Source organism: Gouania willdenowi, chromosome 4, assembly GCF_900634775.1.
Source record: "Gouania willdenowi chromosome 4, fGouWil2.1, whole genome shotgun sequence".
Taxonomy (NCBI): domain Eukaryota; kingdom Metazoa; phylum Chordata; class Actinopteri; order Blenniiformes; family Gobiesocidae; genus Gouania; species Gouania willdenowi.
In genome coordinates, this window is record NC_041047.1 from 17,539,954 (window position 1) to 17,558,755 (window position 18,802).

The following is an 18,802-nucleotide window of genomic DNA, read 5'->3' on the forward strand; positions in this document are numbered from 1 at the left end:
AAAAAAAAAAAAAAAAAATTCACTATAAATTCCACTCATTGGAATTTGTAGATTTAAAGGGAACCAATGTTCAATACACGGTTAGTGAGAGCCTGAGAGCCTGCTGTTCCACAAATGAAAAAGTAGTGAAATCATGGAGAGGGTCCTTGTGATATGAAGAGGGGGTACATGATTTGACAAAAATGCAAAGAGGGTACACGGGACAAAAAAGATTGGGAACCACTGTTGGTCTACACCAAAATAAGCTTCTTTGCAGTCCCAAATGCTAAATATTTATTGATGTTATTATATGTTAGAACTATGCACAATGATTAAAAATGAAAGTATATATATTAAATAGGAGGGAAGATTAAAATAAAAACAGTAAATAAACAGAAAGAAACCCAAAACCAAAGTTTGAAATGATATCAACAGTCACAGTTGGAATAATGTTAATAATCAAACCAAGTCGGAAAGTGCAAAAAAATACAAAATAGTAAATATGTTTGAAATTACAATCCACATGCAGAAATGAAAAGCAGACAAACAGTGCTAACACGACGTTTTCTTTCTCTCTGTCCAGACTTTGCAGAGCCGCTCACTCTGCCCTCCATGATCCCAGACCCCAGCCCCACCACCAGTGACAGTCCTATGGGGGCCACACCCCTGGGCAACTCTCCCCCAGAGGAGAGTGTCTCCATACTCACTTCAATGGGCTTCCCCCGCAATCACAGCATTCAAGCTCTCAAAGCCACGGTCAGTCTGCCCACTCACTCCACTTCCAAGTCTGTGCTGAGAAATACTTAGACTGAAAGCATCATTTTTTTTAAAGCTTTGTTTTGAAGAGGAAAATTAATCTTTTGTCACAAAAACCTGGAAACTAATACCGTTCCCGCCACCATAAATCCATTGTTGTTGTTCTAATAGATCTATACTAATGGTAATAGTGATTTATGTGTGTGAACAGAGCAGTAAGTGAGGGTCGTAATAGTCTCTATGTCTGCACTGGTTAAGAAGAGTTGTCTGCAGTCTGTTGTGGGAGGTGAATAGTTCTTAGTCTTTCGTGCATTGAAAGTGTTGGTAGTTGCTTGGGGAAGTAAGAAAATAGGGCATGAGATGGTGTGAGGACACAAAGAAGCTGTAAAAACAGAGCAGCAGTGACCGCTGAGTTCCACCAACACTCATAAAAGCAAGAACTAAGGACAGGTGGATCATTGATGGGAAATCATTTGTTGATTAAATAGAAGGATGGCAAGAGAGTGACACATTAAATTAAAAGGAAACTAAAATCCCAGTTTGGAAAGATGCAATCAACACAATTACGTTTTCTAGTCACCACACCTGTGTTTACATCGCGTGGAGACGTCTGCTCTGTCAGCAAACCTCATGTAGCCAAGAAGACTTGATTTGAGTATATTAATTGGTTCATAAATTGCTCTGTTTCTTACGACAGTTATTATGTGTAGAAGTTTAATTTTCACAACAAATGAATTATCCTAATAATAAATATCTTTAAAGTGACTATAAATGTAATGGCTACTCTTTGATTTACACTTTATTTTACCATTAGGTGTGTCAGTTTGTGTGTTGAGTAACTTCATTGTTAAATAATGAATTAGTGAATTCCTCCCAAAACCCTGTGAGGTCAAGTTTATCATTCGAGAAACGTTTGTAGAGCATCATGGACAACTTTTCACAGGAAAAGGAACAGAATCGAACTTTTGTGCATTTTCTTTCTTTCTTCTGTTGTTGATGTAGCAATCAGAAAATAGTAATTATTTCAAAGGAAACCATGTCTTAGTGGATTGAGGGATATAACATTTGTATCATTTTTATCACTTTCCAGAACAATAATCTGGAGCGAGCGCTTGACTGGATCTTCACACACCCAGAGGTAGAGGAGAGTGACACCCTCTCAGAAATGGCAGACACAGAACCAAACGACAACACGTTTTCTAACGCTAACTCGCACAACGACTTCATGCTGTCTCCAGACAGAGAGACGTCAGGCCCCAGAATCAAAGACGGACCTGGACGTGAGTGGCCGGTTTTTATCACTTCGAACCTCGACTGACTTTGAAAATGCTTTTGTAATTCCCTTTTTTAAAAGATTAGAAAGTAACAAATCTACAATACAAGTTAATATTTGTCATTATTTACACACTTATTTTTTATTTTATTTTTATTTTCTATTTTACAGTTGCCAAAAAGATATACAGATTAAAACATGCATTTCCCCCTCGTATCCCTCCCTCTCCCCCTCTACAATCATAATTAATGATAAAATGTACATATATTTTAACATAATACATAAAAAAAAACAAAAAAGTAAAATAAATGCAATCAAAATGTTAATAAAAATATTACAAATTAGGTAGATATAATTATAATAACCATAATCATAGTAAATAATAATAATAGGGATGAATACAGAGTTCACCTGCCCTCACCTGCTCTCTGCAGCAACGTTCATATTATAGCTATGTCTATTAGACACCAGACACATCTCTATTATCATCAGTTTTAGTACCAGGAACACCAAGGTCTTATATTATTGATTACATTTTAGAGAAAACGTCCATGCTTGAAAGTATTGCATTCCATAAAGCTTGAAAACTTTGAACCTGTCTATATTTTTCAAAAGTTAGTTTCTCCATTGGTAAAAATTCTGATATTTGGGACAAAAATGTCTTAAAAATTGGAGGAGAGTCATCCTTCCACATTAAAAGTATTTCTTTGCAAAGTATATTCTAATTAATAGTCTACATTTCTTCCTGTCCAAAGGAAAGCAAATATAGGTTAGGTTTCATAGCAAAGACTTTTTCTAGTGTTTTTTTTTTTGCGTTACATATTTATGACAGTAAGGAATTATAACATTTCCGTAAACAGTCTTGTCATGTCATTTGTTGTGTATTAAATACTAATGTTTATATTTTTAGGGTATGAACTCTTTGCCTTCATCAGCCACATGGGAGCATCCACAATGTCTGGACATTATGTTTGTCACATCAAAAAGGAGGGAAGGTAAGATGTATGCAGTGTCATTGCAGACATGTCGTTAACACTGATAAAAGCTTATGGTAATATGTCGGATTTTCTCTTTCATCATGGTACATGTTGATGGCTGAAATGGTTGTTAGGATAGGCAGACGTTTTCATTCTCCTTGTTGGTTATGAGGCTGTATAGTCATTAACCAGACGGAGCTCGAACTGCTACTTTGCCTCAGTTAAAAGCACCAATAATGGACATATGAGCAACAGAACAGAAGGTCGCAGGCTGATTAAACAATTGGACATTACATGGATGAATGAGTCCCTCTTGTTTCCTACATACTGCACAAAGATGTTAGCAGAATCAAGCATGCTGATGCTTTAGCCAATATACGCTACGAAAAACCCTCATGGTTCTGCCAACCATGTTGAAGCACGTGTGGAAAAAAATGGCTCAGCCAAAGAGGTTGTTGTACCAGATACCACAGTACAGCTTTCATTTTCTTGAATAGGGGTCTCAAACTGAATTTAGTTCCGAGGTCAAATACGGACCAGTTTGATCTCAAGTGGGCCGCACATTTTAGGTGGGGAAAACATTCATCATTATAGTGCTCTGCTTTGCGCTTCTGTATAAAAGATACATAAAGTATGTAAGGCATCGACAATATCTAAGCAATAAGTAACAGATACTAGTCCCTGCAACACCTTTACTTACATTTTCTTAGTTTTGTGACTAATTTTTATTTTTTGGGGGGAAATTTAGTTCTTAAAAATGACTACCATCATGTGATACAAACAAGGGGCAAACTTTGAACACTGGCAAATATTGTGACGGTTCATTGAATTTGTGTATTTGGAGGGGTTGAGATACTCTATCTACTACTAAATTATCAGTTGGTAATTTACACAATGGCCACAGTTACATGATGTTTTTGAATTCAGAATTAGTTTTTCCGAATTAAATCATTTGGAATTAAAGTGTTCTGCTTTGTGTTTACATGGAAATAGTAATTCCCGAATTAAGTTTTACATGGAAAACCGGTTTATTTGGCTTTATTCAATTCTGCTTTAGGTCTAGGGTTTGGGAAGGCTCTGATTGGGCAGGGGGCAGATGTGACGTATCACGTCTATTGGGAAAAACACACAACAAACCTTTTATTGTCAGCTGTAACACAGACGACCACACATGAGAACTGTTTTCATCTTTATTTTGGTTGTAGCTTTCAAGCAGGAACTAATCACCGGTAAATAAAACAGTAAAACTCCGGAAAACAATCACCAGGAATAAATAGCTGCTCCCTGATAAAGATAGTAGCTCTAACAACCGGTACAATGATAAACTTGGTGATATTACAGCCTGTGGATGCAGTACGGGGCCACGTTTACTCCGTCTCCGGGTCTTAGCATCACCCGTCCGATGAAGCTGTTTCGTTTTCTGATCTCCTTGTGTCAAGTTTGTATGTGTTTGTAACAACACTGCCCAACTTGAAGGGCCAGAGAGGAAGACAGAGGACGCTGAGAACAACTCTGATGAGTTTATTTGAACTGTTCCTTGGTTAAGCAGGTTTAAGCAGGTTGTTAACCTGGACAAAGGAAGAAGAGGGAAAATTAAACAATTTTCTCATGCTGGGATGTTATATTTGTAATTAAATTAAAGAATCTAAGTCTACCAGCACTGTTATTTTTAGTTAACTTGATCCATTTTCCTGATTTAAAGTAAATGTTTTTGTAACATTAAACAGTATGCTCAAATTATACTCACCTAATAAAGCAATACACAACTAAGAATCAAACCTAAAATGTACTTAATTTATAAATAGTTATTATAAATCCTTAGTTTGAATTCTCAATTACATTTTCTCAAATTGCATTGCATTTATTTATTTATTTAATTTATTAATTAAACTGTAAACACACATTTCACTAAGTGTTAAGTATTAATATCAATCACTTTAAACAAACTATAATAATTTTCAACTTATGACATCACCTGGAACTTTTCTTTATCTTTAACTGAAGACTTACTTTTAATCATTTTTACTTTAGTTATTTAACCACATAGTCCTTTTATTAACTTAAACACTACTCAAATCAAATTATTCTAATAAGAAAGGATGACGTCTCACTGATTTGACCATCCCATCTGCTGCGCAGTTTAGTGCATTGCGCACACGCACCTGTCCAACACGCGCTGACCTGTCTGTCAAATAAATACCTTCCCCGAGCATTTTATCCATAACGCACATTAACCAATGATTAACATACCGTCTCTGCTCCTCTCTCATACACTGCACTCTCGTGTCAGCTGGATGGCTCTGCTCGCGCTGTGCGCCCTGCTGCTCTGAAGTGATGTCCTCTGCCCATTGCGCAGCGTCTCCAGCTGATCCAACCCGACCTGATGGTGCACCGCCCTTTTAAGGCCCTGCCCCACGCAACTAGACAGCCCAGCATAATAAAATTATTTACTTTATAAAAAAGATGAGAAGCAAAAGGCGGAAATAAGAAAGTAAATATTTTTAATTCTTTTTTGGATGGTTTGGACTTCACACCTTGTGTGTGATAAGTCCATGTGTCCGTGTGAATGTGCGCATGGTTATGCTTCCGTCCATCCACTCTTTTCATTATGTCCATGTCTTTTAAGGCTCTTGTTAAATAGTGTCGGCTCTAGTCCGGGCCGCCGCCATCTTGGATTATGTCATCACCAGCCGCAAGTTACGCAAACGCAGAACGACCAGAATTAACTTAAAGCGGAATTTAGCAAATTAAGTGTTTAATTATTAAATTCGGAATTAAAATCGGAATAAACCAGCTACCTAATTTGGACTTAAGGCATTAGGAATTAAGTGTCTACAAGGTTAGGTTGAAGAGGAATTAACTTTTATTCCGTTTTAAAGAGGAATTAAAGCTCCCATGTAAATGTGGCTATTGAGTCTTGAGATTGACAGGTGTTCTGTAGGTTCATCAATGGGTCAGAGTTGTTTTGGCAGCAGAAGGGTTACATACACAATATCAATAAGGTGTTCATAATGTTATTGCTCTCCTGTATACATAAACTATACCTGATGATTGTATGGTGACTTTTTGCTCCTCTGTGTATTTTCCTCATGTGTTCCTCTATATGCAGGTGGGTAATCTACAACGACCACAAAGTGTGTTTGTCAGAAAGGCCTCCTAAAGACTTGGGTTACATCTACTTTTACCATCGACTGCCGAGCAGTTAAATGGGAGTTCCTGTCACCCTCCCCACCCTGCAGCCTTTAAATAACTGCAGTCTTTCAGCCAGAAGACTGGCAGACAACTGCAATAACAGCCACAGTGGAAACGATGGAAATAACCCCGCAGACCAGCTGCTCGCCTTATTGTGACGTCATTCAGGAGCAACCAGGAAAACTGGTCAGGAAGGGAACGCAACATGCTTATTGTGCATTCATGTCATGCTGCGCTTTAAATGTATATTTCAGTCTTTATGTTATAAAAAGAGTGTGGGTAGAGGGATGTGTGCAATTTCTACATCCGGAGTGCACAGCACTATTACATATCAGATCTCTATGGTCCTCCTCTTTGCCTTCGGTGCCGTATTTTCAGAGTGAGACATTTTATATATTTAATATAAATGCATATGGAAATGACAGGGCTTCACTGTCAGCAATGATACATTACAGGAATAACCGCGCCACTGGTGACTGAAATTTACCTTAAAATGTAATGAATGTGTTTCATTCTTGGGAAACAGAAGCAAGACGAGATGTGTTCGTCGGTGTGAGAGAGAAAGAACCAACACTGTAAGTAAGAAAAGATGGGAAAGGAAAGAGAAATCGGACTCTGCTGTAACTAAGAGTAAAAAGCGTTACTGCCTTTGCTTTACGTAGCGAATGACCTGCCAGTCTGTTATCTGGTGTGAGAAACTGCACTCAGACACACTGGCAATGTTCTCAGGAGACTAGTGCTAGCACCATAGTTCTTCCAAAAGCCTATTTTAAACCATTTCTCTCTTATTTTTACATTAATTTGATAGATGTAGATACAGCATTGCACAGCAGTGAGGTGTAGTCTAGGTAAAGCCTATGTGGACTGCTCTTATCATCCATAACAGCTAACACTGTCCCCAAACTTATATCAAAGTCAAGACAGATGTACAAAGTCAAAAATAGCAAAACTGATTGTTTTCACAGTTGAATAGTAGTCACTGTGAGCCTTTCACCTTTTCTCATTCATTTCATTTCCAGCCTAAAAAAAAACCAAGATATTGACTCTACTTACAATGAGTCTGTTTAAATGTTGGTACGGCTCCTCCTGTTAATCCTTAAAGCACAAGCTTATTGTTTGTAGGTCACACTATTACATCTACTTAAAATCAAGTTAAACTTTGTTCAGGGAAAGAGGACGGTTTAATTACTGCACAGGCATGTGGTACGAACTTAACTTTCATCTCTTTGATAGATTCAGACAACAACTCTAAAGTTACAATGAATGTTTTTCCTTTACCTGCTGCATCTTTAACAAATCATGCACATTCACGTGTCTTATCTACTCAAAAACTGATTCTCGATTAACCAGCAGCTCTGGTTTAGATTTAAGAAAGGTTGAACTTGAACTTCCTGGGATTGATTTCATCTGTGATTGTCAACAACCGATCAACCTCAACTTTAAACGGCAATAAATTAGGTTCAAACTGGTTCTGTTTATCTTTTGTTGTTCATTGTGTTTATTGAAGACTTCATTTAAGTCAGTCTCACCCAGTGTTGTACTTTGGATGCAGATTTCTAAAAGGAGGAAAACTTCTTTTAAATGTAAAAAGACATAAAAGAGACTGTTTTGGCACTGTATATTTCTTTGAAAAAAAATAAAGAAAAAAAAACCTTTAAAAATTCAAATTTTTGCTTTTGACAACTTTTGACTTCCACACCTACTTTTCATGTTTAAAGCTGATACCCGGAGTTTCTGAGAAACGTCTCGATGTCTCGCCCTAAACAGCCTCACGTCCTCCCCCTGCTTCTGCCAATCTACCAGAAGCCACGCCCCTACTTTTCTGCACGTGCATCGCGGAACATAACAAGGTTGCATTGATATACTGTAGGTCTATGGGTCAGGTAAGAACCTAAATCATATTTACCTGTTCGCTGTTGTGACGTGCGGCCCTGTTTCTGTGCACAGTTCCACATTCACTTTGACTGACAGTCTCAAAAACAGGAAGTCGAAGCCTATTGGCTGGGCGCATTCTGCGATCATTTCCATTTGTATAGAGGTCTATAGACGAAGGAGAGACTTATATACATCAATGTATATGGATGACTACAGGCAGTAGACCATAGTAAAAGACTAGTTAGGTATTTTTTTGCATTTCAAAAGAATCAGACATAAACATAGATTTCTCAGAAACTCTGAATATAAGCTTTAATGTTATGAAGGGAATGACAGTCTATGGTGTCAGCATGTGATCCTAACACGTCGCCAATACATTTCAACAGAAATGGTCCCGAGCTGATGATTTTTGAGGGTTTTCATTTTTACGCACAAAGGAAGCATTTAACAGAACAAACCGTAAGTCTGCTGTGTTCCTCGTCCACGCTCACATTTGTCACTCAGCGGAGAATAAAAGTCTCTATGCAAAGCCTTGTGTTGGTGCAAATAGCTCTTTTTGTGTAGCCTGCGTATCGTGTCTTAAGCTACTCTGTGAATTGTATTTTTTCAGCACTTTTTGTCCTCTTGTTCACTCTGTCATTACTGTATATGTCATACGTGTTTCAGTTTGGCCCCAAGCTGTCTTCTTTCATTTTTCTTCTTTAACTTGTCACAATGTAATAGTTTAATGTGTCACGAGAAGGGCTTTCCACCATTGGCATGTGCACTAGATGTTAACATGTAGTCATCTGGACTGCACAACTGTACCTCTGAGTTTTTGATCAAATTGAAGTGGGTGACAAACAGGATCTTTGCCTGTTTTGTACTGCGTTGCCTTTTGTGGGAACAGGCTTGTGTCACAACTCTGTGGCTTCCAGTACAAATTTTTTCTAAAGGGATGATTCTGGTTGACTTTTGTAATGATTGCATTGATTCAAATTTGACATCTGTGTTTGTGAATAGATCCGAGTTATTACAGTGAGCACAGTGGCCCAGTTTACTTATGATTGGTGAATACAATAAACAACGTCACTGTTGACATCGAGCCTCCTGTATCTGTTTACAGGACAGAATGATTTAAATACAAGATCCACACAAACGATTTATAAATTAAACACTAAAGACATAAACGCAAAAAAACAATAGATGAACATAACAAAAAGTAGGTTTTTTTCTCAAAAAAATCACACACATTGGAGTAGATTATAGCAAGTTTATTTTAAAAGATCACTTTTATTTTGTAAGTCCCAAAGGTGCTAATGCTTTTCATGTGATTATATGGGGACAGTAATATGTGTTGTATTTGGTGTTTGAACACAAGTTGATACATTGATTAATGAAACTCTTTAATGAAGCGACTGAAAAACAAAGATGTACAGAGTGGATGATGTAATCCCCTTAATGAAACTAACAGAGTTCATGGCTATTCATAAATAAATTTAAAAAAGAGGTAAATTTTGCATTTACAAAGCAAAACTGTTTTACACATACAGAGTCTCAAAGTGTTGAAACAAAAACATGAAATCATCAGGATGTCTTGGCTGTTTTGTCATTGTTTAAAACTTTTTGAAATTTAAATGGTTTTGTAATAATAAATGATTTCTTATTTAACGTGGACATATGTGAAAATATTACATTTTCACAATAATGTGATCCTCTAAATTACATTACTGTTATTTCTCAGAAAGATTTGAAAGATAAAAATATTGTATTCTTTACTGATTTAATTGACAATAACGTATATAAGTCTGAACAGTAAAGGATTTCACGTGATTCCACATGATGAAGTAGGGATGCCTGCCTCCCTTTGATCAGACAGTGACTATCATACGATCATGAGTATTCCAGTGTTTCATATGATATGAAATATGAACTTCATTTTCAGCGGCTAAAATCAAACATGAATTCTTCATTTAACGTAGAAATTGAGGTTTATAACAGGCTTTGGATTTTTGTAAAAATACATTTGAATTATATTTCAAACACTAAAACCATTTTTCATGGCAGCAGGAAAGCTTCTGAGGTTGGGGTAATTTGCTATGGTTACCATTGTGTGTAATTCACTCCATAAATGACCAAATTTCTGGAAAAACTAAATACATTCAGGAAATGTTTCACCATTTACAGTAACGAAGCTCAAGTATGATTGGGAAAGTTTGCACTACTGTTTGTTTTGATAAGAAAAGCCTCAAATAAAAAATATCCTGTTAATGTAGACTGCTTTTTGACAAGGTTGCAGATTTTAAAAGTGCTTTGTAAAAAAAAAAAAAAAAACAATACAATATAATGATATATTGAGATTTCTTTTTAAATAGTGGGAGAGAAAGAAAGTTCCTATATATGGATCATGCATATGAGTGATTATAGCGTTCAAACAAAATTCATGTGGAGGCTCTAACATGCAATCAGCATGAGTCTGCTCCTGCAGCATGCTTTAAACTATAGGTCAGTCCACCTGAGGGTACAGTATAGGTTCTACATATAAAACTGTTACCAGGGCATCAGAAAGAAGCATCTATACATTAGTCTAGAGATTTTCTGCTAGCAATTTCTTTAAAAAAATAAGTTTTATTTTACAGATCTATAATGTCTAGTATGCAAAAAAAGGCAAAGGCCTAAAAGTTTTTTTTCTATGAAGTTGATTATAGGAATCAAAACTATCCATCATGTTTATACAGTTCAGTTAGGAAAAGTTCATAATTTCTAAAGGTGTATCATCAGAAATACACAGTGTGTGTGTGTGTGTGTGTGGCCTGTCTTGCAAAAGCTTCTATTTAGATATTGCTATGCAAACATCATGTGTGACGTTTTGCCATTTGTAATCTACAAACATCAGAATGTGTACCAGATATGCAGATGCTACGACTTAGGCTTTAAGACAGTTTGTAATAAATATAACTACATATCTCTTACTATCTATCAGTCCCAAAACAAGTGATGGGTGAGCTTTAGCCATGTGCTGTCATGCTTAATGAACATTTATAGCCAATCAGTTGTCTATAAATGTCTATCATTTGCAATGTTGTTTACCTTTATGTAACATACTAATGTAGCCAATAAGTGAAAGTGATCCAAATGTCATAAAATCAGTAGATATTGTTACCCAAAATAATGTGGTAACAATGTCAACATTTTTCTTTTTAGGCTAACAATAGGCTACAACTATTTGTTAACCTTTTTTTAAAGTTTAAATATATCACCTTAAGAACAGCTAGTATGGGACAAATGACATTTTATTTCAGGTGGAAGCTCCACCGTCACCATCTGCTTTGGTCGTCGTCCAACCTTTCAAAGTGAATAACTTTGGACATACATCACCACTTTGGTTTTATTGGCTTCGCTGTAGCACAGTCTATGTCGGCACCGCTCCAAAGCAGAATGTTAGGGGGCATCAACATATGTGCTGTGCCTCACTGGGCTTGTTCACCTCCTTGATCTATTAAACATCATGGCCAGCAGCAGAGCGCTTTGTGCCAAACAGTGTCTGGCTTCAGTCGGTACTCGTGTTTCAAGTCAAAAAGTATAATTCTGTTTTAAGTACCGGTACTTTAAGGGAAAACAATTTATTCAAAAATGGATTGTTTTGTATAATTTACAATTTTTGTGTTTTTGTTGTCGGGGGCACATGAGGTTGAACGCAGCTGGAAGCAAAGCTTTATTGAATGCAGTGATCGGTGTTTTGTTTGCTACTGAGGTTGAACACATTGCTACGGTTTAGAAATATGAAAGATAAAGGCTACATTTTAAGCAGAGGGTGTTTGAGTGTGTCTATTAGAATTTTTGGTCCCGGAGAAGATGTTTTGTTTCCATTCTATCCAGTTTTCTAATGAAACACGTGCTTTTCCTCCAGCCTGTGCAGTTTAGATGATGAATGACTCTTCCACTGCTCTCTGGTCCCTCCTGATAGGATTCTTTCAAAAACACAGAATCAACACTTCCTTTTGGTCCGCTGAGGCAGACAGGGACACAGTGGGAAAAAAAAAAGGGGAGAATGGGAACATAAAACATGACCTTTTGCATAGCAACTGACAAATAAAACCACTCTCCGTCAGCGCACGGTGAGTGTGAACATGCCTGATAAACACCAACATGTGCTGAGATTATCTATCGCCTGCTCCGGTGATGTGGCGACTGTTTCCCCCGCTTTGCTCAGTGACTGGAAACAGTGATGCAAGCAAAGCTGTCAAACTAAACAGCGTAGTTTAAACAGTGATTCCCAACCTTTTCTGTCTCATGTTCCCCCCCGATCCCTCTTTTCAGATGAGGAGAACCCCTTCGTCACTCTAATTTAGTAACTTTTTTTGGTTTTATTTACATGTTGTTAACATGTTGGCCTCTGAAATCTCCTACAGCCTGAAAATGTCAACCTGTGCATTTAACGCACACTAAATATCAATTTTGTGCATTAGAATTATTGTATATCGGAGAATATATTGACCTCAATTTTTAGTAATGTGCATAACATGTTAGTAACAATTTAGTAGGATATTAAGGCCACAATATTGTTTATTTCATGAATGCCGTTTATTGTCAACGGGTGGAAAAGGTGTTGGATGAGCATGTACAGTGTCTGAAATAGGCTTAAAAATGACTCAGCATGTCGGAAATAGATTCATCAATGTTTCCAAGTACCCCTAGGATTACACGTACCCCTGGTTGGGAACCACTAATTTAGGAGACGGGCGATAGATCGTTCTGTGGAGAAACAGCAAAGATCCCAATTGGCGGAGTCGTACTGTAGCTCACAGCTCTAAATAACCTCACCTGCTTCCAAAATTCACTCACCGGAACACGAAGGAAAAAACAATCCCTATTACGTGAGAACGTTTGAAAACACGTTTATGTTTTGCTAATCGTTATTGTGCAGCTTTTGTGTGTACGTCTCTTCTCAGACAGTCAGAATAAAGAGAAGCTTCGAAACGAATCAGGAACGACAAAAGACAGAAAAAAAAAGAGGTAAAAAACCATGAAACGATAAACAACGACACAGAAAGCTTTGAAGCTCAGACAACAGTCAAAGTAATCCAAAGCAGTCTGAGAATGGCTTTGTGTTTTTTTGTTGCTGTAAAAAAATCATAATAAATAAATAAATAAATAAATAAATGTCGTTAGTCACATGCATCGAAGTAAGGCTTCATACCCTGGCTTACACATTCCACGTGGATTGAGCAGATTTAAGTGTTTGAAGTGCAAAATGTCCCAAAACTTCCTTAGTATGCACATTTTCCCACAACCTTCCTTTTATAAAAAGCTTATTCATGCGGTAGCATTATTCTCCAGTGAAAGAGGATCAACACAAGCCAGGGACAAAAACCTGGACCTCCAAGTTTTCCAGTGAAGTTCTTCATCCTTCGCTCACGGAGGAGACCCTACACTAGCCACACCTTTTCTCCACACGCGGGTTCCTCTGTTAGCCTCTGCCACGTCTCCACGGCTCAGCTCTGCTCCACTGGCTGAGCCACTTTTTAATTGGTGTGTTCTCTAAGGCATTGCTCGTACAATCTTTGCCTGTCCTTATGTGCTCTCTGGGGAAATCACAAATTGCTGTGCAAATCTGTCATAAAGCAGTCACTTCAGACTTGTGGAAGAACCTGACCCCCAGAACTGATCCAAAGGTACTTGGGCGAAAAATATACAACAGCTCTGACAACTGTAGGTAATTCCTTTGTGCATTAAAAAAAAAGCACATTTTTGACCAAAACATATGTCAGTCGATCCAGGCGTGTTCACTTTGGGCCTTTGGCTGTTGGTTAGAAAGGACGAAATAAATGGAATGAGGAGATGTTCACATTTCTTTCCTTCTTTTCTTTAAATGTCCAAATTAAATGCTTTCATGAGAAGATCCAGGTCTCCGATATTTGCAGCCTGGAAGAGTTCTGGCTGGTCCATCATAGACAGAGCTATCCTCAGTGCTGCCCAGATGTTGCCCGACATGACCTGATGGGACTGTTGGCGACTTTGGCTTTTCCTCTGAAGACTCAAGGCTGTCAGGAAGTTACTGGCCGCCTCTCTGTGGAACAAACAATGAATAAACTCACTTTGGATAATAGCTGAAGAGCTTGTATTAATAAAGTGTGATGCTAAAAATAGTGAACAGTGAAATAGATTAGGGGGGGGGTACAGAAGTGCTGCGGGGGGACGGGCCCTGTGCACGGGGAGACACACATATGGGGTGAAGGGGGTCCAATCACAAGATGAGGTGAAGGTTGTCAGTGATGGTCAGCAGAAAGGAGGGCGTGAGCTGCTGACTGGTGTTAACATTGATCCTCAGTCAGAACAAATTCTCACTGGTCTGACTGGTGTTTGTTGGAAGAGGAAGATGATTATAGAATAGGGATGAAGATTTACACAACAATAATCACTGGTAAAAAGCGTAGCAAAATGCAGGAAAGTTTTAAACGAAGACACACACACAATCTGAGAATGTTCATTTTTCTTTTGCCTGACACACACACAGACACACAAAACACACACACATTCTCTCAGGACACACACACAGACTCATAAGGCACACACATAGACTCAGGACACACACACATACTCACAGGACACACAAACAGACTCACAAGACACACACACAGACTCACAACACACACACACATTCTCTCAGGACACACACACAGACTCATAAGGCACACACATAGACTCAGGACACACACACATACTCACAGGACACACACACTGACTCACAAGACACACACACACACAGACTCTAAGGACACACACACTGACTCACAAGACACACACACACAGACTCTAAGGACACACACACAGACTCACAAGACACACACACACAGACTCTAAGGACACACACACTGACTCACAAGACACACACACACAGACTCTAAGGACACACACACAGACTCACAAGACACACACACACATACGCTAAGGACACACACACAGACTCACAAGACACACACACACACACACAAACTCTAAGGACACACATACAGACTCACAAGACACACACACACATACTCTAAGGACACACACACAGACTCACAAGACACACACACACACACAGACTCTAAGGACACACACAGACTCACAAGACACACGCACAGACTCCAAGGACACACACACAGACTCTAAGGACACACACAGACTCACAGGACACACACACTTTGCACACTGCAGACACAGAGTTAGATGTGCAGTGTTGGTCTCTGGTATTCCTGCCAGAGAATACATTCATTTCTTCAGGATACCAAGGGTGTGAGGTTAGTCAGACTAGTTAGTCTAACCTCCAGCTGTTCCATGACTCTGTACTCCATCACATGTAGAGTCCAGGACCTGGTGAGGAAGTTCTCATCATCTCAAGATGAATAGAGTCACAAAGTTTTTCTTTTCCTTCTGTTGTTATTTTGTTTTCCATGTTTTATTCCCTTTACTAAGAATTATGTGTGACTACAAACTTGGCATGCTGAAGTTACAGTTTTTTCTCAGTTGTTTACACACAATTACTGGTACTTGAGACACAATGATCACAACATGTAACTAATGCACCAACGCACTGAACCAACTCTGCTAAACTACAAACACAATCCCTGCTTCACACTCAATTTGCAGTTCTAAAACACACTTTTTTTCAAAACACTGCACACATTTCTCTGCATTTGACACACTTTTCATGAAGAGATGATCTCGTTTTCACAAGGAACACACTGTCATTCAAAATTCTCAAGTTAGTTCCCCTACTATGCACTCATTACATGGGCAAACACCTGTCTGTCACACATGTAACCCAGTGTTAAAATGTGATTAAAAATGTAAATATTGACACCACTGTGATTAAAAACCCTAATTTCATGATGGGAATAAATATTGGTAAAAAGTGTGTGAATAAAACTTCATTAATATGCTGATAAAATATTGTTAAAAATCTTTAAAAAAAAAAAAAAAAAAAAAAAAAAGTATTTTTGTTTGACACACTGAGCAGCCAATCGTGTCACAGTATAAGCTAAGTATTGGCCAATAAGATCAAGTGTCCCCTCCCAACCTGTGTGTGCTGTTCAGACACATCAGAGACACAAGAGAGGCCTTGTGCATGTGGTGGAGAAGCTACCATGGCAGTAGCAGCCCATATGGTGGACAACACACAGATTGGTAAGCTAAAACCAACTCTAACTAAGAAAAGTATTGTAATATACGTCTTAATGGCATTTCTCATTTATTTCAGTTTCTCTCATTTGTTTGCACACATTTACTGGCCCTTGAGACACAATGACCACAACCTGTAACTAATGCACCAACGTCCTGAACTACTTCTGCTAAACTTACAAACACAATTCCTGCTTTACACTCAATTTGCAGTTCTAAAACACACTTTTTTTTCAAAACACTGCACGCAAATATCTTGTTTTCACAAGGAACACACTGTGATTCAAAATTCTAAAGTTATTTGCCCTGCTATGCACACTGACTCATCACATGAGCAAACACCTGTCACTCAGTTTTACAATTAGCAATCAGAGCTTTAGCATAAATTAGCATCAGCTGAGCTTTTCTGTTTTGGAGCAATGGATGCCAACACTGGAAACAGAGGCAGAGCCAACACTGCTCGGGATGTGGATGAGGTGCTGTGGCCAGACCGAATTAGAAGGGAGGATGCAGCATAGTTTTATTTTTTTACTGTAACTTTCTACAGTAAATTATTTTGTTTTGTATTTCCAAGTTTGTGCTGGTTGGGATGTACAGTGTAAATTGTTTTTATGGGAAAATAAAATGTAATTGATCGTGTATTTGTGCATAAAAACAATATTCTCAAATATTTTACAACACACATGTATGTACTGTCTGTAGTAAGTTTAACACTGAACAAAAAAAGGCCTCAGCCATTATGATGAAGTTTTTTCCATTCATCAAAGTGTTTTACATTGAGCACATCAGTGTTCAACTGGTTCTTATAAATGTCTATTCACATGATGGTTTGTGTCACGTGTGTCATTTGAAAACAAAATAATTTTCTCCAATAATTTATTTTTTTACCTGTCTCCTGCTCCACTGAGGAGATTGTCCCAGAGCGCATTTTAAAAGTTAGTGCTTTTTTTAAATTTTTTTAATTAATGTCTATGCTCACACAGTGGGCACAGAGAGTGGGCCTGTTTAGTGTGCTCAGCCATGTTCTGTAGCAATGACGTCCTGTTATTTCTGGGTGGGGATTTTAATTGTACAACTAACCCAGCACTGAACAGGAATCACTCGGAGCCAAATACTGCTTCAAAAAACAGTTATTTTAAATTGACTGAGACCTTTGAACTTTGTGATGTTTGGAGGCATATTAATCCAAGTCTGAGACAGTACAGCTGGACTCATTGCAGGGCAAACCAGCTGTCGCTCGCCAGGCTAGACCAGTTTTATTGTTTTATAATCATCATATTAAAGGTGCAGTCTGCAACTCTTCTAAAAGTGACTTTTTGTCATATTTGCTAAAGCTGTCACTATGTAAGGACAGCTTTACATCAAACTAGTAGTTTGTGTGAAAAAAAAGATTGCACCGCGACCGAGCAAAAATAACCAATCAGAGCCAGGATTGTGTTTGATGGGCTGTGCAGTTCCTTATTCTGGATGCTGAAGGAGCCGGTCATATTTGGAACTCATTTCAGATGTGTTTTATCCTTCTCAAGAGCATCAAACATGAACAGTTGGACTCTCAAACTGAGTGGGTGGGTGGACACTCCATGGGGGATTCACCTAGCTCTGGAGGACTCTCAGAAACCTGAATGGAGGGTGCTCTACAAACCGCCACTAACAAAAAGGGCAAAAGTGGCAAATTTTGCATGGTGCTGTGGCCGTCAACGCTTTTGTCTCTGTTCTTAACCCCACTGTATCTGATCTGTGTCCTTTCTGCTCCAGCAGAGAGACTGTTTTTCACTGTTTTTTTTGATTGCACAAGGCTGGCTCCATTATTTGATCTGCTGTCTCGGATTTTCCTGTTGTTGGGTGATTTTTTTATTTTTTTTTCACCGTGCAGTCGGTCATTCTCAGAACCAAGTGTAGGAAGATAAAGAAAACAGAGTCCCAGATCTTAAATTTCCTACAGGGTCAGAGCAAAACGGCTATTTACCTCAAGTTGAGTGGGAGTTTTGAGGAAATTGTTATAGCAGATTTCACCAGGAAACATGTGAAACATGCCTTGTTTATGTTGAATGAAAACGAGGTGCACTGTGATTGGTTGCTGAGCCACGAGCTTATTCTGACATACCACTTCCTTTGAACTGACCATCAGGAGTGTGAATCATTTTCCAGATCATGCCTGAAACAACAACGACTAAGCGCGGCTCAGGTATTAAAGGGGACGTCTTCTGCCCGAGAGGTTGGGGGTTCAATTCCAAGGCTCCTTGTGTTGAAGTGGCCTCAGGCAAGACACTGAAACATAAGCTGCTCCCAATGGAAAGTTAGCTTGCATAGCAGCTATCTTACCATTTGTGCGTGAATTTAAGTCTAAACGGGTAAATGTGATCTCGTAGTGATATCGTAAAGCGATGGTAGAAAGTAAAGTGCTACATAAACCAAGTCCATTTCGCATTTAATTTGCAAAAAGTGTCAGTGACAGACATGAATATGCCGCAGGCTTATTACTGTTTACTGTTTATCTCCATGGACTGAAAGCTGCCCTGCATTCAAAATGTGCACAAATTAGATTCAGAATCACAATTATAAACATATAAAGCCTGGAGGCATTTTCTACCCTCGAGTTCAGGTTTTC

General features: G+C 38.4%; 2 protein-coding genes and 1 long non-coding RNA gene across 7 annotated transcripts in view; 2 read left to right on the forward strand and 1 right to left on the reverse strand.

The window, feature by feature from the left end:
* usp13 (ubiquitin specific peptidase 13) overlaps positions 1-7,838 on the forward strand; it is a 33,117-nt gene extending 25,279 nt beyond the window's left edge. For both annotated transcript variants that reach the window (XM_028444527.1, XM_028444525.1), the window contains exons 18-21: positions 563-735; positions 1,826-2,015; positions 2,919-3,003; positions 6,095-7,838. In XM_028444527.1, the coding sequence (XP_028300328.1) occupies positions 563-735; positions 1,826-2,015; positions 2,919-3,003; positions 6,095-6,191 (545 nt within the window). In that variant the 3' untranslated portion in view covers positions 6,192-7,838. The remainder of the gene's footprint in view (positions 1-562; positions 736-1,825; positions 2,016-2,918; positions 3,004-6,094) is intronic.
* A 1,539-nt stretch (positions 7,839-9,377) lies between these two features.
* Positions 9,378-18,802, reverse strand: part of pex5la (peroxisomal biogenesis factor 5-like a) — a 114,616-nt gene continuing 105,191 nt past the window's right edge. For all 4 annotated transcript variants that reach the window (XM_028444960.1, XM_028444962.1, XM_028444959.1 and 1 more), the window contains one exon: positions 9,378-14,101. In XM_028444960.1, the coding sequence (XP_028300761.1) occupies positions 13,900-14,101 (202 nt within the window). In that variant the 3' untranslated portion in view covers positions 9,378-13,899. The remainder of the gene's footprint in view (positions 14,102-18,802) is intronic.
* Positions 16,134-18,802, forward strand: part of LOC114462261 (uncharacterized) — a 74,802-nt gene continuing 72,133 nt past the window's right edge. Inside the window, exon 1 of the long non-coding RNA XR_003673923.1 lies at positions 16,134-16,200. This is a non-coding gene — a long non-coding RNA (uncharacterized LOC114462261). The remainder of the gene's footprint in view (positions 16,201-18,802) is intronic.